A 25,584-nucleotide genomic window follows, 5' to 3' on the forward strand; every position below is an offset into this window, starting at 1 on the left:
TTAAAGAAACTGAGTACAGATGAGTATTGCAATGGGATCTTCTAAATGTTTGATCTAGGACTAGTTCTGTTTAATTGTTTTATGAATGAACCAGGATAAACAAGTGTTGCAGAGAATTATGAGCACCTATTCAGGCTGATAAATGGCTTATAATTGGGCGACAAATACATTTCATTAATAAAAAATGGACAATTAAATGGAGACTACCTAAATATAAAGCACTAACCCAGAAATGAGTAATTACGAAAATATTTGGGAATGTTTAGTAACTATCCAATTATCAATTTAGGAGCACCAGCTGTGCTCAGATTTATTAAGATAAAGATTGAAACATTGGGCTAATACCATAAAGGCATTGTTATAGAAGATAAACAGTGGAGATCAACTTTTGGATTGTTCTATAAAATTGTAGGATAAAATCGTTTTGGATCATCACAACTATATAAAAGAAGGCAAGAAAAATAATGGCTTGTTCGATCCTATATTAATTCATGATTTTTTCAGTTTTGTCAAAATGTGTTCCATTTCGTAATTTCTCAAATCATGGACAAGAAGAGATTGAGCTGAGCATAATGTACAAACCCAGTCAACCACAGCTAAGAATAACTTCCCAGTTAAAAATAGATGACTGGCTGAAGGGGTTTTATATTAGAGGACATCAATCTACAGGTTCTTACTTGTCTTTGTGCTATCGGATGGATAAAAATGTTAATTCCCTCATCTCCTGATGTCTGATTGGATATCAGGGAAATAACAAGCAGCAGCATTTATCAGGATTGTTGAAATGACAGGAAAGACAAAAAAGGCCTAATTTTTCTCCCATCAATAATATTGTATATGAATGTCCTGGCTTCATTTAATGTAATGGTATCAAAGTATCTTCTTACAAATTCTATATATTACCTGTTTAGTTCATTCAGAAAGCCAACATAGATTATTACTATTCACATTTTATGATCACTTGGCAAAAATTTGCAGTTTTAAAACTAAATATCAATACAGATTATACATTTTGAGCATTAACTTTCCAGATATTTTGTCTCAGCAAAAAAAATGTTGACCTGTTCTGATAGCCTTTCTCCTAAACTATTAATGAAAAATCTAACATAAGGGTTCTTACAGATTAAAAAAGAAAGCACTCCATTCACATGTGAAATTTTGGTTTAGTGTGCTTACCATATAAGTTTTACAAAAAAAGTACATAGCATGCTTGATATCTCATAAAGTACAAACTGGAGTAAGAAATAATCTGAACAGTGCAAAAGTCCTTAGGTTGATTACAAATATTTGTTTAAATAGTGTAATTGTTCAGAAATGGAAAATGAAATTATAGGATGCATATATGTACTTTAACAGATTGTAAAAAAAAGTTACCCGCTTTTCATTTTCTTTTTCCAAGGAAATATATTCTTTAGTTGTCAAATCTGAAAGTGAAAGAATGTAACAAACAGATCCATAAAAATGATAAATGACAATCATATTTTTAAAAAATCAAGTTTCTCTTGCATTGCAAGTAGATAACATAACCAAGTCTTCCTATTAACATCAGACATGAATGTTATTTTTTTAATTAGAACTTATAACATATATGAATCGTCAATCATTCAAATAATAATAATGGATTTTACCTTGTTCGTGAATTAATTTATAATTCTACCCCCCATTTCTGTCTTACAAGATGATCCAGGCAATTAACAAAATAAAACTGATCAATTAAATATGCACAAAAATTAAAATCTAAGTGTTACAAGTATATTATTGGGGAAGTTTACAATTGAATTGTATCTGAAAATATTTGGCAGTCTAGGTAAAAATGTTTTATTTCTTAAAAGTTTATGCTCCTTCTCAACCCCCTCCCTTATTAGCACTTTTTTATCCAAAGATGTGATATTACTCTCTTTTGAGCTGACTGCACTTCCGATTATATGAAGATTCTGTCAATGAACAGATTTACTATTATTATGTAAAGTAAGATAATAAACTACAGGTAGACCGCAATTTACAACCACAATTTCTACCTTTGGGAAAAAATTTTAGATTTCAGAACCAAAAAGATGTAATAGGTTTTACTCCCATTCTGCTCTTATTTATTATCCTTACTTCCTATAGCAGGCTTGTCATACGCAGGCCACACCCACCCTGACTCTGCAAAGGCAAAAGTCATGATACGTCACAATCCGGCACATGGCATGCGTGTCCTATAACAGTGATCCCCAACCTTTTTGACGCCGCGGCCCGGTACCGGCATCAACTGGGTGCCGCCATCTTTGCACATGACATGCGTGTCCTATAACATTACCTAGAGCTCCCTTAAGATTCATAGACTTTGTTTTGAAATACCTTAGCTATTTGCTGAGAATCTGGGAATCAATAATGATGAATTATCATTACGTTACATTTCTACAGACTTCCCTAGTAATCTCAGATTTGCCAATAGATTCTGCTCTGAAGCCCTTTTTCAAACAGTTACATTAATGGAAATGTGTGTATGCTTCCATTACAAGCACACCTCAACTTACAATCATAATGATTTGTAAGTCAAACCAACCTGTGACTGGACTCAATTTTACAATCATTTTTACTATGGCAGTAAAACGAGTCATAACCAAGTCAATTTTTATGAATGGGTATTTTTTTTGCCAGAAAATGGCAAAAACCAGAAAACCAGAAAAGCAGCTATAAATTGCAGTCACATGACTGCAAGACACCACAACTGGCTTTAAATTTAAGCCAGTTGCCAAGAGACCAAAATGCAATCATGTAACCAAGGAGGAGATAATCATAACTTTGAGAACAGGTCGTTAATAGCTTTTCTGAATTCTGTCTTAATAGTCATTAAACAACAAGTCATTAGTTGAGAACTACCTGTATGCAGATGTTGGGGTTTTTATTTTAGAAACAGATATTATTTGATGTTACTTAACTGACAAATAAGATTACAGTTACAATTAATACAGCATATATTCATTACACCAATATTTTTACATATTAGAATAAAACACCATATTGAACACAACTCCAGAAATTTGATTTGTTGTGGATTTCTTGATAATGCTAAAACTCAACAGACAAAGCTAAAACTGCATACCTTCTAAATGTTTTTCATGGAAGCTATTTGGATTTTTGTCTAAGCAATCATCAGTAGAATTTTCGCTTTGTCTTCTTTGAAAAAATTTTTGGGGTGGCTCCAGTATAATCTCAGCAGCATTATCAAAATTTTCCCTGGGAAAGTTAGAATTAGGTTTTTAATCATGAATTTAGATTTTAAAAAACTCAAAAAGTACTTTTTAGCTAAATATCATTTCTTTTTTGTAATAATAAATCTGTTTCTATTTAAAGGCAAATATTTAAAAAACAGATTGTAAATATATACAAGTGTACTTCTGTCTTTTTAAAATATGTAACCAATCAGTTGTTCATCTAATTTCAGAGTTTCAAAAAGAAAATTTAAAGTTAATTTGTCACAGAATTGTTTTTCAACTGTAAAGTCATTTCTCTATCAGTACACCATAAAACCGGATGATAAATATACAATTAAAAAGCCACTTTGCTTAGGAATTACTATATAATCTAGGGAAGGCCAAGATTATCATGCCCCCTTCGGAGTCTGAATCTGAGGAGGAAGACGAACAGCTGTCAGGGAGCAGAAGAGTGGCTCCGTTGGCTGTGGAGGAAACACAGAAGGGCAAAGTCAGGCTGGGCAGAGCAGGGAAGAGGTAGAACAAGAGAGAGGGGGTTCAGAGGAAGACCAAGGCCCACCCCCTCATCTTAGGGCATGCAGGGAAGAACGGAGAAGAGAACAAAGTGGGTTGCGTGGCTTACGAGGGAAGAAAGGGCCCTGATTCCCTTCACAAGGCACACCTGGGGAGGGAATTTAAAGGAGAGGCAGTTGGGAGGGGCATTTGTCAGGATGTTGGCTGCTGTTATCTGAGTTCCTGGCACCTTCCCAACTGGTTTGATTTACTGCTATGTTACTTCACTTCTGGAACTCCTTATTTTGCCCTGCCGGATTTATTACCTTATCTTGCTTTGTTGGATTTATAGTTTAAAGTTTTCTGTTTACACTGTTTTGGATTGGAATATCTGCAGCCAAAGGCTGTTGCAGGTTCCTGGGAGAGTTTTTTCTCCAGACCGGAAGGTAATCAGGATATTGGAGGCAAAGTTGGAGCTAATAAAGGGACCCCTACTTATTATCTGGCTGGGTTGCCTTTGTGCCACACCCCAGGTCATCACAGAGATACATGAGGAACAAAATCAAAAGATCATATAAGACTCTTCCTTACAGAAAAAAATAAATTTGGTGACCATACTGTGGTCAAAATCAGACTAACTGTCATTAAAATGTTAGAAATATGTATTAAAATATTAGCTTATTTATTTGAATAAGAATATTTAATAAGAAATTTTGACGATAGGTAGTCCTTGATTTACAACCATTCATTTAGTAATCTTTCAATGTTACAATAGCACTGAAAAAGTGACAATCATTTTTCACACTTACGACCACTGCAGCAGCTTCCTGGTCACATGACCAAAATTCAGATGCCTGGCAACTGACTCAGGTTTATGACGGTTGCAGTGTCCTGGGGTGATGTGATCACCTTTTGCAACTTTCTTACAAGAAAAGTCAATGAGGAAGCCAGATTCATTTAATAACTGTGTTACTAATTTAACAATTGCAGTGATTAACTTAACAACTGTGGCAAAAAAGGACTTAAAGTGGGACAAAATTCACTGAACAAAATACAAAAAACAAAATAACACTCCTTTAGCAATGGAAATTTTGAGTTCAGTTATGGTCATGAGTCAAGGATTATCTGTAGTATTTTTGTGAAACTTATCAAATGCATTTTGAGAATTAGGAATAGTGTTAATTTATTCCTAAAATTCTAATCCATAAACAGACATGGTCCTTTTAGGAAACAATAGGAAATATTGAAGTATAACCTATTCTTATTAATTATGCCAAAATTATAGAGTTTTGCATCAAATAATGTACAAAAAGTTAATATAAATCTTACACAGTATCGTGAAAGTTAGACATAAGATTTTTTCTTGGATCTGAATCAAGTTCACCACCACAGGAAGATGCTAATGTGGCCAAAAGTTTTCTTTCAATGTAAGAAGCATGATCAGAAAGTCTGCATGAAAACAAATAAAATAGTTACTTGTCCTTCATGTTCTCAACTTGGAAAAAAAGTACAGGGATTTTTAACAGAAGAATAAGATTATATTAAAAACAGTTATAGTATAAAGGAGGATAAAAACAATTTTCATTTTTTTCCAGCCACAAATTTGACAAGGTATCTGTATTAAAGGATGCCAGCAACTAGACCAAATTATTTATGTATCCAAAAATATGCAGTCTGAGAGTTTCACTACAGAATTTTAAGAAATCTAGGGATTATCTAGTTCATGCCACAACTCATGGGATAGTACTACACACTAGAAAAAAGTATAGCAGGCTAGTGACTTTTAGTTGAGCAAACCAGTGTATGTGATTAGTTCATGGTTTGGCTTGTGCAAATTTAGGAATTCAATATTACTCAATGGGCTAACAAGTTGTTTAAATAGATACCCACTGACACCTTTTGATCCACTAGCAAACTGCTCTTGCTCTTTCATCTAGTTTTTTTTCTGAAATTTTCATTCAAAATGGCATTCACAATTCAAATTTCATTCACAATTTCCTACTGGAAAAAGAGAAATACTTTAATTCTATTCCTTTTTTTTTTCATGACAGCCCTTTCTCTGTATGGCTTCCTATGAAATCTCTTCTTAGTCTTCCCCAGTCCAAGCACAGAAATTGTGCTTGTCACTCAGCAAGAGACACAAACTTGCCAGCCCATTTTAATTTACTACATTTTAGAAATTCAATCTATAAGTATCTAATTTACTGCCTTAATGGAGTTATTTAAACAGACCATGGACAAATCAACTCTGAATAAGCATATTGGGCAAGACCCAAATGCACCAATGGAATTTTCAAATAGTTCTTGCCAGTTCACTTGCACCATTTAACTAGATCACTAAGGCATGTTATTATGAATTATATTTTAAGTATTTAGCAGCTGTTAACATTTTATTTGAACCATTTTTCTAAAAAGTCAAATCAAAATAAATAATGAGGCCCTTATCTAAAAAGCACATTATGCTAGAATGCAGTAGGCAAATTTGTGGCTATGTCGTGCAAATGAAAAGAACTACAATATATTAATAAGATAAACCCTGGTCAAGTTAACAGTGGCTATGCATATTGTACAAATATAGTTCAACATTGCAAAATGAAAAACTAGTTCTGGAAACAATTTAAGATTCAGCAATTAGTAGCCATGAAAAATCTTTCAGTCACATTCTATTAAGTGCATTACCTGCTTTGAGAACCAGTTTTTTGTCTGGTTTCTGTTGAAGCAGCAACTGGAAGACCAAGATTTGATGAAAGTGTGATGTTGTCTAAAGTTTCATTGGTATGGTTATCTATAGAGTTGATCAAAACACTTGGAAATATCTCATCCCCAATAGGTTTGAAATCTTCCATATTACTCTTGTCTCATAGTATCTGAAAGTTTTAATGCAAACATAAGCAACAAGGAAATGTATAATTTTATAAATTTTAAATTTATAATTCTAACATTGCTATGTATTACTTTTCTACTGTACTATATAACCGTACTCCTAAATGTTGAATACATAAAAGTTATCTTTCATAAAACTAAAGTAGCTCAATAATCAAGTATAATTCTGAAAATTACAATTACAATTTACTGGTATTAAATACTTTACCAAAAAGGTAGCCTTGTTTAATTGTTACACTATAAAAAAGCATGGTGAATTCTTTCCTACAACATTATCAGTCTGTTTAATCACCACATGCATTGATTTAATTTTAGCTTTTAATGCTAAAATGTTTATTATGTTTTGTTTCAGAGAGTTCAGCATCTGAAAGATACTAAAAATGAAGGGGGAAATATGTTTTTATTAAGATTTTTAAACGAATCCTAGCTTGTACAAATGGTATAGTGAAATTACCATCAATGACTTGGGTACAGAACAAAACCTGAATGTGACATTCATACTGTGCATTTTATATCCTGTTAAACAACTTATTGCCTCCCTAACATTTAGACTTTAATTGCCACCAGACCCAGCCAACACCTCCAAACACAACGGAATTGTGGTCCAAAACCAAGGGAACAAACTAAACTCTACACACTTGTCTTCTACCAATAAAACATTCAGCTAAAAATTTCAACAATTTTAATTGCATAATACAGGTAGTCCTCGACTTAGAACAGTTCATTTAGTGTCCGTTTGAAGTTACAACATGGAAAAGAGACATGACCATTTTTCACACTTATGACCATTGCAGCATTCCCACGGTCACGATATATATTTTGTGATTTCACAACTTACTCACATTTATGGTGGCTGCAATGCCGTGTGGTCATGTGATCCCTTTTGCAACCTTCTGACAAACAGTCAATGGGGAAACCAGATGCACTTAACAACCGTGTTATTAATTGAATAGCTGCATTAATAACTAATTTAATGGCTTTAGTTAACAAATATGACAAGAAAAGTCGTAAAATGGGACAAAACTCACTTAGCAAATTTCTCACTTAGCAACTTAAATTCTGGGCTCATTTGTGGTTGTAAGTCAAGGTCTACCTGTGTCTCACATTTCTGTAAAACCAACTAGTCTGTTAGACTTCTAATAATTCATTAAACAAGGGTCCCTTTTATGGCAGGCACATGAAGAAATAAGGAGAAAAGCTCCTTAAAAGCCTTTGTGATCTATGTCTTCATATGCCTGCCCTAAAAACTCCCTTGTTTAATGAGTTATTTGTACTCAGCTTTGTTGAAAAACTCTATCTGAAGCAGACAAGGAGATGCATGAGGAACACCCAGTTATTCACATTAATCGGATCGTATCATAACTTATTCTAATTTTAATCTTGACAAATTTAGGTTCTTCTGCCCCAGTAGGCATCACTTTGTCTGCAAGTGGTTAAAGACATTCTAAGCCAGGGGTGTCCAACCTTGGCAACTTTAAGACTTGTGGACTTCAACTCCCAGAATTCCTCAGCCAGCTTTGCTGGCTGAGGAATTCTGGGAGTTGAAGTCCACAAGTCTTAAAGTTGCCAAGGTTGGACACCCCTGTTCTAAGCCTTAGAAGGATAAGCCTTCCCTCCACCTGGTGCCCACCAGATGCGATAGATCTTAACTCTATTTCTCATAGGCTCACATAGCCCAACACATCCGGAAAACAACAGTTTGGGTCCTTCGGTAAATTGCGGGGATCAGTGCTAGCGAAAGTTTACCCAATTTTGTTCGGCACTGGCTCCCTTCAGGTAAGGGAAGCAACTAACACCTGGGATGCGTATAAGGTGTTCAAAATCCCGTCGGCCGAAAACATTCGGACGAGAACCGCAATTTCATCTCCGTCTCCTGGCCAAGAGCGCGTCCCTATCAAATGGAGCGAGGGGTCCGGATTCGCGTCCCGCTACCTCAGCGCGTCGCTCGCACGCGAAACTGGCTCCTCGAACCGACGGCACCAACGCAGCGGGAGTAGGAAAAAAAAGGGGGGGGAGCGCTAAGAAGTTCCGATCGCCTCGCGACGAAGAGCGGGAACTGACTTAACTTCTTCTTCGCCGCCCCCTCCCCCCGCCCCCCTTTCGCATTTAGCCGCCTTCGGCGAGCGCAGAAAACAAAGCTCTCACCTAATCGCAGGCGAAGCGCAACAATCAGGCAGGGCGCGCGAGCGCCTCGAGGCACGTGAGAAACCGCTCCAAGGCGTCTCGGAAGTCCTCAAATCCCACCCACCCCAGAACTCAAGAAAAGGGGGGGGAAATTCTCCCCACCCCACCCCCGTCCCTCTTTTCCCCCCCCCCCCCGCCCCCCGTTTCTTCGCGAGACGATGCGCACGCGCACCTTCTCTTTCGGGCGCCTCAGCAAACCCGCTCAAGGCTTTCGTTCAAGAAAAAAAAAGGCGGAGATTAGAAGCGCAGAGAGGCGAACGCGATTGGATTGTGACATCACCCAGAAGGGAAGGGCTGCGGCCTTTGGATTGGGCGAGAGGAAGTGACGCGCTTGCTTTCAAATGGCCTGGGAGATTCAATAAAGTTCAATCCCGAGGAAGTGGATGTTTTGTTCAAATTACGAAGGCATCCTGCGCCTTCATCCCGATTCAGGGGAACTTGCCCACGGACACCGTGGAGATAATGGAAGTTATACGTTGCATGGAATCGGCCTTAACGCTATTTACCATGTGACAGAAGTACTGTTAATGGTCTCGCTAATTGGTTTTGATACTAATCTGGAGCAAGATGCAAAAGGCTTCAAATAAAGTACTTTATTACTCTGCAGGAGCCTCGCATTAAGTCGAGCCTCACCAGGCTCAAGGTTGACTCAGCCTTCCACCCTTCCGAGGTCGGTAAAATGAGGACCCACATTGTTGAGGGCAATAAGCTGGCTATGTAAACCGCTTAGAGCAGGGGTCTCAACCTGCCTTGAGCCTGGCGATTGACCCCAGAATTCACCAGCCAGCAAGGCTGGCTGGGGAATTCTGGGAGTCGAAGTCCGCCAGGCTTCAAGGGCCCAAGGTTGGAGATCCCTGGCTTAGAGGGCTGTGAAAGCACAGTGAAGCGGGAAAAATAAGTGCCAGTGCTACATACCGCTTTCCCTTCTGTAGCACCCTTCTACAGGCTTCCAGTAATGTAATGAGGTCCCAGTTCCTGAGCTGTTGAGAATTCCTCTTTCAGCTTACCTTATAAAGAAAACAGCGTGGCACACTTGTGTTTTGAAGATAATCTATGTTTCTCAGCTTCTGGGAATATTATTCTTTGGATTTTTCCTCCCAAGTATATACACTGGCGGGAGATCTATGGAGATTCTTAAGCATCCAGGTCATGCTTGTCCCAAAGGTGCTTTCTCCAGAAGTACAGGCAACTGTACTTTTCCTTGGTTTTTTTTTTTTTTTCCTTTGAAAGCATTTCACTTCTCATTCAGGAAAAAAAACTTCTGAAAAAATGGAACTGATGAAACTTTTTGGAAGAAAAGTGAAATGTTTTCAAAGGAAAGACCAAGTTGCCTTTTCGATGTAATGTTTGATTCATTGTATAGTATAGTATGGGACACTGGTAGGATTCATACTATACATTGAATCAAAGCAAAACAAGTTCCATTATGGTTTACTAGATGTCCCAGTCGGACTTAAAAAATACCACTTCATTTGAAATATAGAGACGCCACATATATTTCTCTCAGGAATGTAAGTATCTGAACAATTACTATATCACAGCAAAGAAAGGCTTTTATATATCTTTGCTATTTACCAATTATCTAGATCAGGGCTGTCAAACTCCCAGCCCATGAGCTGGATGCATCATGCGCTGGCCATGCCCATGCCTGGTTTAGCAAAGGGGAAAAAATGTCCTGATACACAATATGATGCTGCCATGACATTTGACACCCCTGATCTAGATTTTTCCTGTCTAATATAGCAGTCCCATTACTCTCACCTGTCACCCCTCTCAACATCAAAGCTTTCTATCATCTGGCAATTTCTTTTTTCAAACGTGTCACTGGCCCTTAAGAAAGACAAATAAATAAAAATAAACAAAAAAAATAGTAAGGTACACCACCATTTCCCAAATTTTTACTTATACTTTTTGAAGTAAATGAAGCAAACAGACTACATACTTTCTCAATGCTTTATTGGCTTATTTTCATATAGCTGTAGTGGACATCACTATACAATGAGAACATTTACACAAACAACAAATATTCTTATTTTGTTGTAAGGATGTGTACTTTATTTCTGAAGACTTTCAGGAAATTGCTACAGATAGAAAAAAGCTAAGGAATCTAATGACCTAAAAGATTCTTATGCTAAAAATATGAAAAGTTTTTAATTTACTTTTATAGTATAGGGCAGGTTTTTTTCCAATCTGTATTTAAGAAATTATTCCCAAATATTACAAAGTGAATTACTAACAGATTATGACAAGTTGAATATTTTTAAATGATAAAATACTGTTTCACATAATTTATCCTGAATGCTGCATTAGAGTGTTGAGAGTTAACAGAGAACTAGTTTTTATTATCTACAGAACTAAACATAGTAAATTTGAAACACTATAGTTTGCATTACAGATCATGCCTTTAAAAACCCATTCTGAATTATGGTTGGAAAAAAATGTAAAAAAAATGAACAGCCCCCCAAAATAGATTTTTTAAAGCATGTGAGTTAGGCTTTAATACCACTTTAAATATGCATCAAACCCCCTCATGTTCACGTAAGAACTTAAGAGGTTGAGAAATATATCGTCTGCGAGGGTGAGTATACTGGATATTGGCAGTGTCAGCATCGCAAGGGTGCTCTATCAGAGGAGGAAGAGGAGGAGGAGGTGGTGGTGGTGGTAAGAGCTGGGCATAACTGGACCATCTTGATCCAGCCCATGGGGAATCCAGAGGGGGGAAAAAATACCTGAAAACAATTCAGACAGGAACACCACACAGAAGGGAAAAACAGAAAGAATAGTGGTCAATAAAAGAACCAGAGAGGAAAGATTCATGCTGGGACAAAATGAAAGAAACAAAATCAACTTTTCAGCTCAAATTATCAGTTTTTAAAGTCTAGAAACTATTCTGAAGGAAAATTATCATAGGAGATAATAGAAAATATGCCTTATATTCATTGTAAAATGAATATACTACATGTAAGTTGATTCTGAACTATTGCATGCCTTCTCATTTATTTCTACAAGTCATGCTGTTTTAATGCAATTACAGAAAAACAGACCCAAATTAGATATCGACTGGTCTGCTTGTTTGCATCCAATTTATGTCAACTCTACTCAGATGAATACATCAAACTTAAAGATAAAAACATAGTTTTACAATGTTAGATTTTCACAATATACAGAGTTGTTTGTTTTTTTCATTGCAATAAGTCTGTGTGCTTATATACATCTCTCTGGAAAAAACACAAGATAATCAAAAACTTATGAATTAATGGCTTAAAAGATCATTCCATACCACTTCCTATGACTTACCCGTAATAGAAGAAAACTTTGTAATCTTTACAATCTTTGGAAATGTACATAAATTTACAGAACAGAAAAGTTAGTAAATTTTGAGACAAGACATATTTAAAGCCACACTGACATGCCACTATATAAAACAAGGCATTAATTGAATGTTTGCCTTCGGACACCACGTTGGTTTATTTCAAAGCAACAACTGCACTGCACAGAACAAGGTGTAAATACTTGGCAATGCAGGAACTGGTTGGGGTCACAAGATGATAATTCCCATACCAAATTAATTCTATCATAGAACAAACATTCATTTGGACTGGATTTCCATCACAAAACCAATAAGATAAAATCTTACTAATTATTGCATGGATTCATGCTACTATAACATGCAATTATCATGTATGTTCAGATCATTCTTATCAAGACAACAAAAATGTTACTAATAATTACTAGTTACTAAGTTTTGTGATTTTCATCTGAAGTAGTTCTGAAATATCAAAATAATTTGATATCAGCTCCAGTTGTCAAATTACAATGTGCCCACATTGTTTATAACTAATTGTATAGTACAATCCATTAGCAAAACTAATTAAGAATCTATGTGAACACTTCAAATAGCCAAACAAAGTTAAAATATTCAAAACAATTTTAATGAAAAACAGTTACTCCAATTGTTTTACATTAAGGATTTATCTCCTAACAAGCTTAGAATGCAAGGACAATAATCCTTTTTACATTAGTCTTTTGAGGGGCAACATGTCTTTTGAGGGGAAGAAATGGAATCCATAAGAGAATCCTGCTACTTTTTTTTGTTACAGACTCAACAAGATCATACTGTGCTGGCTAGTAAAGTACATAAGTAGCATTTTTTTAAGAAGTGATTTGATTTGCATTTAGTAGTAGACAGATTGCTGGTGTCTTTGGAAGAGGTCAGATGCCGATGGGGAGGGGGAAAATATCGCTTTCCATTCCTGTGTGCATGCAACAAGCAGTAAAACAGCAAAGTTACTCCAGTTAGCTTGGTATCAGCTGTGCTTTCTGTTAAAAAGGATATAATACAAATGGAGAAGGAAAATGCATAACAATTTTAGACACAAGTGGTTATAAGCACAATAAGAATACTGTAAAGAAGTAGTTGGTAGGTTGATTAATTCTCCAATCACTTTTCAAACATCACTTTTATGTTAAGTATAAAATAATTACTTTGATCTTCTCACGTTAGTAGTGTTACTTGAACTGATTAACCAAGTACCAAAACCTGTGCCATAAAACCAATAAAGCACCCATCTACTTGTTTCTAAAAGCTAGAATTTACATTCTTGTCCTCATAAAATCTTTAGGAAATAAATTACATGTAGCTGGTTTTGTTCTACTTTCAAACTGCTATCAAAAAATAAGATTATTTTCAGATATTTTTTTTCCATCTTATTCCTGAACCTGAAATCATGATATGAAATGAGACCTTTGCACAATCTTCAGGGGAAATATAAGCAAGTATCTTGCTTAATTTACGCTGGTAATAAGGCTGGTAAGTTTAATAAGCCCAAGGGCAAAAGGTGAAAATGTTTAAGAGCTTGTTCCATTACTAAGTTTTTATTTTTTCTTATTTTCTTATTTTTCTAATAGAAATATATGCAAAATATATTTGCTAGCTATGCTGAATAACTGCAGCCCTAGAACTTCTTCAGGCTCATAAGCAGTTGTTAGGTAATTTTTCTCTTTCCTTATGTTTGATCAATCGCCATCATTGTGATATAATATACTGCAAAGAATCTTATAGCTAAAGTATAGAAATGTTACCATATACCAATTGTTTCTTATATCATGTGTTTGTCACCTGTCTTTTTCCATAATCCAGTTGAGAAAGCAAATATAAGGAAAATTATATATATTAGAACAAAAAATTATGAAATAAGGATGTATTTATCTAAACAAATGCAGCTATATTTTCTGAATGACATAGAAAACTGCCCAGTCCCTTGGCTTCATACAAAGATATATGCTATATTTAACAAGACTTTGATTTTATAAAATATCTCCTCCTTGTATTTGTATAAAAATTGCAATGAATCTATCACGTTATTTGTACTGTAACTATCAACGTAGCTATTATAGCTATATCCCATTCCAATGGCAGTCCTAAAAAGTTAGTAAGCCAATGACAATTTATGTATTGAAAGTATTTAAACAAATTGATTCTCAGGTAAAGAACAGATCCTATTCCCAAACATTTCAAGATGTAGGAATATGGAAACTTTGAAGCCAAAGGATCAAGGCACTCCTGCAAGTGAAGTTACCCACTTGAGATATTGTAATGTAGAGTCTTCAAGATCAATTAGCTTTAGTAAACCTTCTTCTCCAAATGTATTCAATGGTCCCTTGAAACCACCCAAGCTACTGGCTATTACATCATCTAATGAATTCCACATTTAATTATATGTTGTGTGAAGAATTAATTCTTCCAACTGCACTAAATCACCTTTCAGTTATCTAGCCAGTGTTACTGAATAACCCATCTTAATTCTTTAGGAGGAACAGAAACATCTCTCTCTGCCCATTTCCTCTGTATCTTGTATAATTTTAAAACCCACCTTGATCCTATCCCTTTCTAAGTTGCCTTTTTTCAAGCTAAATAATCCTAGACCTCCTTTCCTTGTACAGTACCTGTTTGAATTGCTTGATCATTTTTCATCACTTTCTACAGCCCTGACATTTCATTTCAAGCCTCATGGCCCGAATGCAGCTGGACCATAGATTTGAAGCTAGGTATTAAAAGCCTGGCAAATTTCATTTCTCTCCCTTCAAGATGTCTAATATGGATTTTGGTTGAAAGATAGCAAGATAATTAGTGGCCAATTATAGGAAAATGAGGTGATTATTTTAAACAGGAAAAAATAGAGTGAATAGTGCTTCCTATCCCACCTATTCCAGATTACTGCATATCAACATTTGAAATAGAAGATGAATGATAAATGAAAGCAAGCTTGTTCATATTTTGTCCATTATGTGTATTAAAATAGCTCTGGTGCAGTACTAATAGAACAAGCATAATTAAACAATTGAAGTGATTTTTGTAATTAAACAAAAATACATATAAAAATGATAGACATGGTCAAATTTTTTGTGATGATCAAGTCAGATATTTTGAGAATTAAAAACTAAGAATGTAAAGCTCTCATAAAAAGAAACCTACCTGCCAACAGATGTTCCATTGACTGAATTCTGGAGAGTTGAAGTTGCTGTGCCAGCAGGAGCATTAAAAACTCCTTGCTGTGTGGAACTTGCATTGACTGGACTTCCATTGCCTTTCAGTATTCCAGTGCACTTCCAGTTATCCATATAATTAGCTAAATGGAAATATACAAATCCCATTTGAATTTTTACCAAAAAGTTCTACTTACATAGTTACAGTTAATATACAAGCTATCTGGGAAATGTTGGCAGTTGAATACTGCTATGTAAAATATTCAGATTGTAATTATCCAATAGAGTAGAAATAAAAGAATTAAATTTGCCATGGAAAAAATCTCAGCCCAATAATTACTGAATTTATCAATTTACCAATTGAGTTATCAATTAGATAACTCTTAAAATTAAAATAAAATTTAAGAGAATGTTCGTATACCAAAACCAACAAATAGAAGTTCAAGGCATTGAGAAAGCATTACTGCTGTTGGAAAAGGGATGCTTTTGCCATCATTGGTCTTAGCATGAACTGGCCATCATCGCAACCAGGCCCACACAATTGGCCTGCCGGTATTTTTTAAAATCAGTAACTTCACTGTTCCTGCTCCCAAAGATACAGCATTATTGCTAACAGAAACTTGCAAGTCTGACTGATTTCCTTCCCTCCTTTACATCGCAGAAAGTTGTGAGGGAATCAATCTGAATCCCTTCATCCTCAAAGTATGATTTTGCACATTTTGTTATCTTAATATTTTTTTGGTAATTTCTCCATGGTCATCGCCTTTCACATCTTATTTATCTTTGGATGGACCACAACTCATTAATAAATGCCTTAGGTTGCCTTACTATATTATCCAATTCCATTATTTCTAACCTCCAAAGCAAAAATATTCCACAAAAATATTCCACAGAGCAGAGGCTGCTGCAGAAAAAGCTAATCTTCTAGTCCCTGTCAGACAAAATTCTTTGGTTAAAGGGATCTGCAGCATGCCCACCCTATTTGATCTTGTTACATGTAGAAACTCTGGAAAAAAAGTAATCCCTCAGGTACCCTGGTCCCAAGCCATGTAGGGCTTTATAGGTAATCACCAGCATCTTCACCAGGAAACATACTGCAGAATGTGGCAGTACATGTGGAATGGTACATATTGCCTCTCTGTTCCATGAGCTGCAATGGTTGTCAATTAGCTTCTGGTTACAATTCAAGGTGCTGATTTTGACCTTCATGGCATGGACTAGGTTGAGGAGCTACCTCTTCCCAATTATATCAGCACATCCCATCACAGCAGAAGAAACATGTCGTGGATTCCGTCTGCTAAGGAGTTATATCTAGCAGGATACAGAAGATGGCATTTCTGCCATGGGACCTGTTCTACTTAACATTATCTCCCCCCTCCCCCGCCTGAAATGAGAATGGACCTTTCTCTGCCATCCTTCCAGGAATCTCTCAAAAATTGGCTATATCAACAGGCCTGGTAGTCTCAAGGGAATGATGATCTGCTGAGGTATGTTTGGCGTATCCAATGCTCTTACTTAGCCTTTTTAAAATAATCAGTGTTTTAATTGTAGTGTGTTTAAATATTTTATGGTTTTACTGTATGCTTCAGTGTCATTTCTATGAAATGAGTGTGGAAGGAAGGAAGGAAGGAGGGAGGGAAGGAAGGAGGGAAAGATGCTTACCCTTCCAAAGCCTTACACATCCATCATCACCTGAAGATGCAAGTACTGTGCCAGTTATATTCCAGCTTACACGCCAGACTTGTGAATTGTGATGATCAAATTGTGCCGCTAACTGAACTTCAAATTTGGTCAATCCAGAGGAAGTACTCAGCTCTTTTCTATTAAAAAAAGTACACATCTAAATTGTACTTTAGTCTACTTGATACATGCTACTTTAAAAAATTATATTGTTTCATTTTAATATATTAATAAAGAAATCATTTGAAAAAAAATCAGAGTTAAACATTGAATAGAACTTAATTTTCCCTTTATGTGCAACAAAATAATTATTAATATTATTTAGCAATTATTAACTAATTGCTAAATAAAATTATTAACAGTAGATTACTAAGTTATCTCATCCTTGAGAACCAAGTTATGCACAAATGTTTTATATTAAAGGACTTGTTTGCAAAACTTACCTTAGGGGTTTTAATGTGAATATTCGTACATCTTTGGTAGCTACTGCCAATATATGGAATGATCTTCCAAGGTTTGGAGCAAAGGCAATGTCATGCACAGGATCTGTGACTGTCATAAGAGTTTCTGCTTTTGCATACTTCCTGAGTAACATATAAACAGAGTACAGTATTTATTCTCTTATATAACATACATTACAGTCCAGTTTCCTTTTGAAAAAAAAATATTAACCAAATTCTTTCATGTAAGCTTAATTTTTAATTCTACTTAAGACTTTATGCCAGATTTGATTTTTTTTTAGCTGATTCCAACTAGTTTCAATAGAATAATGAGCAAATTTTAACTAATTTTGGGAACTATGATGGAGGACCACTATTTATGAAAGGGCATTTCTTGACTGTACTGTTAACTAGCCAAGCATCTTCACTGCCATGTATATTTATTTTGGATGTTTCTATTGTTTTTCTGGCTTTAAAATATTTTTAGTATTATTATTTTTTTTAATTGTAAGCTGCCCAGAGTCATTGACTGACATGGGCGACTATAGGAATGGAATGGAATGAATGAGCACTCATATAATTGTATTCGTAGAAATTTTTTATTTGGATTCTCACTATAGCTATACTGTAAAACCAAAAACATATCAAGAATTAACCATTTAATATATTTCATTTCCAAAATGCCATTTTAGTAATTTTTATTCATATCTCAATGTTTCAGCAATATCACCACACATTTAGCTACGGTATAATAGTTGTTGTTTTTTTCTCTCACCTGGTATTTTCATTGTATTCATATATTTGTACTTTAGCCAGTATATTAGGACTACCATCATCACTTCCTACAGCTATCATAGGAGCATGGGCACGAGAACTATAATTAAAAATGAAATATTCTTAGATAACATTTTTAACAATTAGAACTACAAAAGAATTAGTTTAAAACAACTATGGATAATAAATCCAAAATTCTCCTTGTGTCATTCATAGCTTAATTCACATACAGGAATGAAATTCCTGGTTTTTTTCTTAGTACGGTAGTACATTCTGAGATACTTTTGATTAAAAATAACTTTGCAGAGCCTCAGACAAAGTCTTTACATCTCTGCTGACTGATTCTTCAATTATAAATCCAAATTTTCTTCCAGTTCTAACATTTCAATACTAGAAACTATAATTTTATATGCCAATTGCAGAAAAAAGATGCATATTAGTTAAAGTGACGTAAAATGGTCTGCTACAGCGTTTCAATGACTTCTTCAGCTTCGACCACAATAATAGATGGGCAAACAATCGATACAAACTCATGGTAAACTGTTTTCAACTCAATTGCAGAAAATACTATTTCAGAACAGAATGGTCAACGCCTGGAATGTTCTACCCAACTCCATTGTTTCAGCCTCAAACCCTCACAGCTTCAACCTCAAACTGTCTACTGTGGACCTCACCCCATTCCTAAGAGGTCCGTAAAGGGGGCGTGCATTAAGTGCACCAGTGTGCCTACCATCCCTGTCTTACTGTCCCCATTTATCTGTACTTGTTTCCTTTGTTTATGTTGTTTATACCTATACCAGCTATCTTGTACATGTTTGACAAACAAACAGTTTCACATTAAGAGTTTTTTTCATGATTCAGTAGTTCGTTTCTAAAGAATTAATCTTACCTTGAAGGATTCCAAGAAATACAACTGCAGCTTAATTTACATGAAATTTCATGCTGAAGTGACCACTGACTAAGATTCATAACATCTGGAGCTTCATATATTCTAACAACTCCATCTGCTGAACATGTTGCTAACATGAGACCCATATGTTTGGGAGCAAATTTGACATCTGTAACTGATGTCCTACTATCAACCAAAGTAGTCCTCTTTACCTAAAAATACAACAGTTGTAAGAAGGAAGAAAATTATTAATAGATCATTAGAAGTATGGTTATAATTGCACATATGTATTGTTGAAAAACGGGGATTTTGTATTAGAAATCTTTAAAACTACAAAGTTACAAAAAATAAGATTGCTTCATATTTTAAAATGATTAATGGAACTATACTACCCTGTTTCTCCAACAATATGGCCTCCCCCAATAGGAAGTCCCAGCATGTTTTATAGGCATGAAATGAAATTAAGCCCCTCCCCAAATTAAGGCCTATATTAAAACATGTGAAATGGGGGAATGGTGGGGGCTTGCCATTAGGAAGTACTTTTGTTGCACACCCGGATATGGTGCTGCCTGCGTTGACCCCGATACGAAGTGCCCCACCAATGCCGAGGTCAACATCCAAGCCGTTGCCCGCCCACCCAAAGATGAATTAAGTCACCCCGAAAAGACAGCCTAGCCATTTTTTCAGGGCTCAAAAAAAATAAGACCCGGCCTTATTATATGAGAAACACGGTATTCCCAGAAGAGGAAAAAAAATCCGGAGTGCTAGAAACGAACATGAATAATATTAAGGGATCTCTTGAAAAATAAAATTCTGATCCATTTTTAGAAGTTAATTGGGAAGCCAGCAGACAATTCCCTTTGGCACACAAACTGGATCCCATACCACCACCAGCAGACCAACTGGAAGCGGTGGAATAAGGAATGCCAAAAGGACAGAGATGAGGGAGATAGGCAGATGGGGGAGATATGGACTGCATGCTGCTGTCATAAACGTGAATAAAAATTTTACCACATTAAATGCAGGAGCACTGTTACAGCCATAACTTTGAGAACTGGTCATAAACTCAATTCATTCAGCATCACTGTGAATGATTGCTGAACAAATGGTTGTTAAGTAACAACCAACTGTGTAAAAACAACATTCTGCTAGGATTTTGGCTTCAATTCTAACTTCTTCCATAAATGAAACAGATATATAGATCAGACTCATAATGGGATTTTGCAGAGAGAAATATGAAAGAAAATTACAAATATAAAATACATCTGTTAATCTGAATATTTTATTTGCTAAATTTCACTGGCATCAAGAATATCATATATTCTAAACGTTCCAAAATATCTATTTTTCAAAACTTACCCAGTGACTTTGACCCCGAAGTTTATCATTTGATTCTCCTACTATTTCTTCCCAAACAGCAGCCGTTCTGTCAAAAGAGCAAGAAGCCAAGACCTGTCCAAATTCCGGATGAGCCCATGTCACACGCCACACAGATCCACTATGTGTCTGCAGAATGAAGATAAATTAAAATGTACAGTGAGTTAGTTAGTGCTTTGATCTAACCATGTTAATTTAGTAGCCACTATTCCTCTATGTTACAAATAAGCATAACTGCAGAAGGAAAAATTGGAACCATAACCTTAGAACCTTTATAGCAATAGTTAAGCAAAGTGATGAGCAAAAAAGAAAACAAAAAGACAGTAATAATAGACTATGCATCTAGGCCACCGGTGACAAACTCACTGTGTTACATTGCCGTCACGTGACGTTTTTCCCCTTTGTGGACCTGGGGTAGGCGTGGTTTGCACATGACACATCTGGCCCGCAGGCCGCCAGTTTGATATCCCTGATCTAGGCTATACATAACCAATGAAAAATAGGCTACACATTTTATTAAAAGACATTAGAGGAGACAGAAGGAAGTTGTATTAGGGAAGAACATGGCTCTAATGGTAAAGGCTTTTGCCTTCCCTAAGCTGCGGCATACAAGAGATCTACTAATATCTGAATACTTAGTTGTTTATGTATGCAAGTAAGCAAGGGTAGAATCTTGATGGAACTAGAAATTCTAGCAATGGCCAATTTTCTATCAGCCAAATCAATGGAAGCTTCTGTTCAAAATATGAGAAATGTGATCTTGTATGGCAAATCTAAGAAAATATAAGGTTTCAAGGTAGAAATTCAGCACCATGACTTTGGTGAAGTGAAACATGGGAGGTTGGCCCAGCATTTAAAATAAAACAATCTTTAGCGGGAATAAGTAATATAATGCCTGTGGACACTAGCAAACCTACACACAACCCACAAGGCAGGCCCCTTACCTTGCCTGCTGTAGTATCTACAGCACTAGAGAGAAAGCAAGGAATACCAATTGCCCTATTGGTAAATGACCATATCTCTCATGCAGGCAACATTGTGAAAATGCAAGCTCTAATAATGGCAGCTATTATGTAAAAGCTCCTAAAACATATTCTCAAAATTCTGTTTGTACCCACTAGTCCCAAAATTAAGATGGGCAATTTTCAATGACCACAGCCAAACAGATCATCCAGATCCAACAAAACCATTTTCAGGAATGCATTTGTCTCCCAAAATATAGTGTCACCTGAATAGAATCAGGACAGGACAGGATAGGACATGCCAGAACAAAGGCAAAACTGTTTAAGTGGGGAATGGCTGAGAGCCCACAATGTAACTGTGGGTCACCGGAAAAAAACTGGAACACATATAATTCTCAGGAAATTTCAAGGCACTTGGGATGATCTCATCACACCCACACCAGAAGCAGTCAGATATTTTTCTTAGATATTGAATTTTAACATCTGTCCCATTGCAATCCTATGGCTCCATATTATGGTGATTTTATTATGGTTTTATCTTAATATAATATTTTATCTCCTATATTGTTCACATATCTTATATATGTAGTCTTCGACTTACAACAGTTCATTTTGTGACTGTTCAAAGTTACAAAGGCATTGGAAAAAATGACTTATGACCATTTTTCAAATTTACAGTAGTTACAGCATCCCCATGATAAAAATTCAGAAGCTTGGCAACTGACTCATATTTATGACAGAGTCCCAGGGTCATACCATCACCTTTTATGACCCCCTGAAAGCAAAGTCAATGGGGAAGCCAGCTTCACTTAACCATGTTACTAACTGCAATGATTCACTTAACAACTGTGGCAAAACTCACTTAACAAACGTCTCACAACAGAAATGTTGGGCTCAATTATAGTTATAAGTAGAGGTATCCCTGTATATATTTGCTGATGCTTTATTTAAGCTATATTTCTATATCAGTGATTGAATGACTTCTGTAGACACCATATGATAAATTAATAAGTCCAAAAATTTTGCATCTGTTTAAAATTATCCCAAAAAACTACAATCCTAAACACATTTAGAAAGACATGAGTTCTATGTGAGTACTGCAGTTTCAAAAACTTGGATGTATGAGATGACAGCAAAGAGTTAAGAGTTTCTGTATGTCTTTGTTTCCTTCTTCTGACACTTCAGATTTTTGCAAATCAGATCTAGCAGTCCTAGTCCCACTGAGAACAAAGAAAATTATCTTTAGGTAGGCATCACATGATTTTAGAACTCACGGTTTCCTTTTGTTAAGGTTTTATATGTCAAATAATATTCTATATAACACCAAATTATTTTAGATTCAAATTCTTACCTTCCAACTGGCAGTACAATGCCATTCTCCATTTTCACCTTTGTCCCAAACCTAGTAAGGCAAACATGTTTCATTTAAAATGAAGACATTCTTCATAACAGTTCTTGTAGAAAATTTTATCAGAAAGAGACTTCTTAAACTCTCCAACTAGATTCCAGGTCACATATAAGACAAATAAGAAGCTGCACATATTCTTAATAGGTACAAAAAAACATAATCAAGTTCTTAAGTTTTTCCTTCTAAGCAAACAATCTTGCGACTAAGAAGTAAATCAAAACAATATCTAACCATATTCGGCTTCATAATAATTCAACTATTTAATACAGCAAACTTGTGGCTATTTAAACCTCTCCAATTACAAAAATGAATTTGGGCTTCTGTCACAGAAACATTTTGTGACTTACCTTTGCTTTGTTACCTCAAAAATCTCTATGAACTAAGAACATAAAGGATATCATTAGGGTTTGTTACTGTAACATATTACATTAAGGAAAGAATAAGACTACCCAACTTCTGATTTCTATGTAAGATTTGAGGTTTACCATTCCACCTGAATTTGCAAAAACAAACTTTGAAATAAAAATGCACTACAATTTCAAATGCCAATGATTATAAATACAATGGAACTGCAAGGGAGAGTGTGGTTAGTGCAAGGGGATAAAATGTCAATATGCAATTCTTAATAATAGTTCCCTTTGCTTTCAGTGCAATAGTAGGTGATTACATTATGCTAAGCTGTGGTTTGCTTAACTGTAGTAAACCACAGGTGAGAAGCTTCAAACCTACTAAACCAAGAACAGTGGCTGCCAATTAAAACGGTAAAGGTTGGCGTCGTGCAACGTACCAAACCTAAATGCCACCAGTTAAGCATGTTGCGCAAACCCAGCCAAAGTGGTCTCTCCTCTACTTATTAAAATGCTGACCTGACTCGTGTTGTCAACATTATCCTACTCACATAAATTGCATTTTCTACCAAACCCAGTTGGGGCGAAAGGACCCTATAGGAAAACTGCGACTGGCCTGAACGACCTTGTTGACTGACTCATCTTCCTACATTAATTTTTGTAAAAAAAAAAGAATACAGAGTATCGCCCCGAGCCTTTCCCACACCTTAACACTCTGGTCACTAGAGCAAGTCGCCATGCGCCGTCCATGGAAGTCAAAAGAAACATCGTGGATGAGGTCGCGGTGATCAGCTGCGATGCTCCGCGCCACGAACATCCCGGCGGCCTCGCCGGCTCAAAAAACGTTTCTTTCCTCAGCAAAAGCAGTGGACCCCCGCCACTCTCCGCGAAAATGAATGCTCTTTCGCGCAGCTCAAACAGGCGCGCCCGGCCTCCAAGAATTACGTTAAGCGTCGAGCTTTCGCCAAAAGAAAGCGACGAGTCGCTTTCGTCACTAGCGCTTACGCCAGCGTGTCCTTCGTGCGCTCGACTAAGGAGAACTTCGAAGGCGTGGACTTCTATCCCCAGAATTCCCTCATCCCATTCTCGGAATCTTGGGAGTTGAAGTCCAGGCGTCTTAAAGTTGTTGAGGCTAAGAAATACTGCCTCAAACGGAGACACAGCCCCGAAAGTTTACGAGAGAAATTTAGCAGAAGTCGAAGTTCTGGTCGAGCCGACAAAGCGTGTGAAATATGGGACGATAGGGAATGAAGACTTTGGAGGCTTTTGCATACCAAAAGCTCTGATTTTTATTATGTGGCTGAATTGAAACTGAAACGATGTCCAGCTATGGATATGCCTGGGGGACCAAAAAAAAACCCTTGACATTACATGAATATATGATTGGTACACGGAATGTCAACTTTGAATCCACAAAAATTGGATGTCGTCAGAGGGGAAATATGACTAAACATTGGCATTTTGGGAGACCTGAAAGAGGCATTACAATGACAACCAAGGTTATGGTTTTCTCATTTAACATATGCCTGTGAAAGCTGACCCTTCAGAAAGGCAGAAGAAAATATGCCTTTGAATGTGGTGCTGGAGAAATTGCTGGAAAAATGCTAGGATTCGAGAACAAACGGTGCAGTCTTACACGAAGTAAAGCCAGACTACTCACTAGAAGCACTATTGAGGAAGCTAACATTTAAGTATTTTGGACACGTAATGCAAAGGAAAACGTCAGTGCACAAGACCTTGGTATTTAGAAAAATGAAAGGGAGTCAAAAAAGACAGTTAAGGAAACAAATATGAACAAATATGAATACAGATATGACAGATAAGCCTGGCAAAATTGTTTCATGTCATCAAGCTTCAGAAGTGACTGGCACCCAAAACAGTGTGCAAACCATGTAAAACTATAGAGTTTGCAAAGCAGAAGCAAAAAATTATTCACCCACCATCAGATTTAAGTTTTAAATATACTATCAAAGATTCAATTCGGACTGTTGGTGTCTAGAAAAGGCAGCAAAAAAACCCCAACCTGATAATGATCCAACATAATTGGTTAAGCTATATGTTGCTTATAGTTTACCAAATAAGTCATGCGGCTCGTGCAACATTTTAAGCCATAAATCAACATTTACAAGCCACTATATTTGCCTTCACACAATTCCATTCATCCCCAAATAACCAAATTATTCATAATTCACAAACTCTGGTCATTGTAATGCGAATGGTATATACTCCGTTTCGTAGTTTGAACTTAGCTTAGCTGTACTTCAATAAACCACAATTTAATCGTAGCTCAACACACACACAAAAAAAACCCAGCCCCCGAAGTCCACCCACTCCGGGAACTTCCCCAAACAAAGCGACCAATGACCCAATCCCAGGTACGCATTCCCTCTTCCCCTCCTCTCCGGCAGCGGGCGGGATTTAGCGCTAATCTATTAGGTGGGCCACGCGCATGCGTCCGCTCC

General features: G+C 36.3%; 2 protein-coding genes across 6 annotated transcripts in view; both read right to left on the reverse strand.

Annotated features, from left to right (window-relative positions):
• Positions 1 to 8,945, reverse strand: part of CEP192 (centrosomal protein 192) — a 66,490-nt gene extending 57,545 nt beyond the window's left edge. Inside the window, exons 1-5 of one of the 2 annotated variants that reach the window (XM_026671962.2) lie at positions 8,721 to 8,945; positions 6,372 to 6,559; positions 5,022 to 5,141; positions 3,089 to 3,222; positions 1,375 to 1,424 (exon numbers count right to left, since the gene is read on the reverse strand). In XM_026671962.2, coding sequence (XP_026527747.2) covers positions 1,375 to 1,424; positions 3,089 to 3,222; positions 5,022 to 5,141; positions 6,372 to 6,538 — 471 coding nt within the window. In that variant the 5' untranslated portion in view covers positions 6,539 to 6,559; positions 8,721 to 8,945. The remainder of the gene's footprint in view (positions 1 to 1,374; positions 1,425 to 3,088; positions 3,223 to 5,021; positions 5,142 to 6,371; positions 6,560 to 8,720) is intronic. The other variant, XM_087961481.1, reaches the window with a different exon arrangement.
• A 1,753-nt stretch (positions 8,946 to 10,698) lies between these two features.
• Positions 10,699 to 24,101, reverse strand: SEH1L (SEH1 like nucleoporin). Of its 4 annotated transcripts, none has more exons than XM_087961486.1 (9): positions 23,829 to 24,101; positions 22,719 to 22,769; positions 20,388 to 20,534; positions 19,029 to 19,240; positions 18,141 to 18,239; positions 17,369 to 17,509; positions 16,908 to 17,065; positions 15,235 to 15,388; positions 10,699 to 11,488 (listed from the first exon to the last, which is right to left on the reverse strand). In XM_087961486.1, the coding sequence occupies exons 1-9, from the start codon at positions 23,937 to 23,939 to the stop codon at positions 11,278 to 11,280; spliced, it is 1,284 nt and encodes a 427-aa protein (XP_087817612.1). In that variant the 5' UTR covers positions 23,940 to 24,101; the 3' UTR covers positions 10,699 to 11,277. The 4 variants fall into 4 exon arrangements, with proteins under 4 accessions (XP_087817612.1, XP_087817613.1, XP_026527746.1 ...); XM_087961487.1 differs by having other exon boundaries at positions 10,699 to 13,012; XM_026671961.2 differs by having other exon boundaries at positions 10,699 to 13,079.
• Between the last annotated feature and the right edge of the window lie 1,483 nt (positions 24,102 to 25,584).

Source organism: Notechis scutatus, chromosome 3 (genome assembly GCF_049901735.1).
Source record: "Notechis scutatus isolate UNSWTSFEM ecotype Mainland chromosome 3, rNotScu1.2, whole genome shotgun sequence".
Taxonomy (NCBI): Eukaryota; Metazoa; Chordata; class Lepidosauria; order Squamata; family Elapidae; genus Notechis; species Notechis scutatus.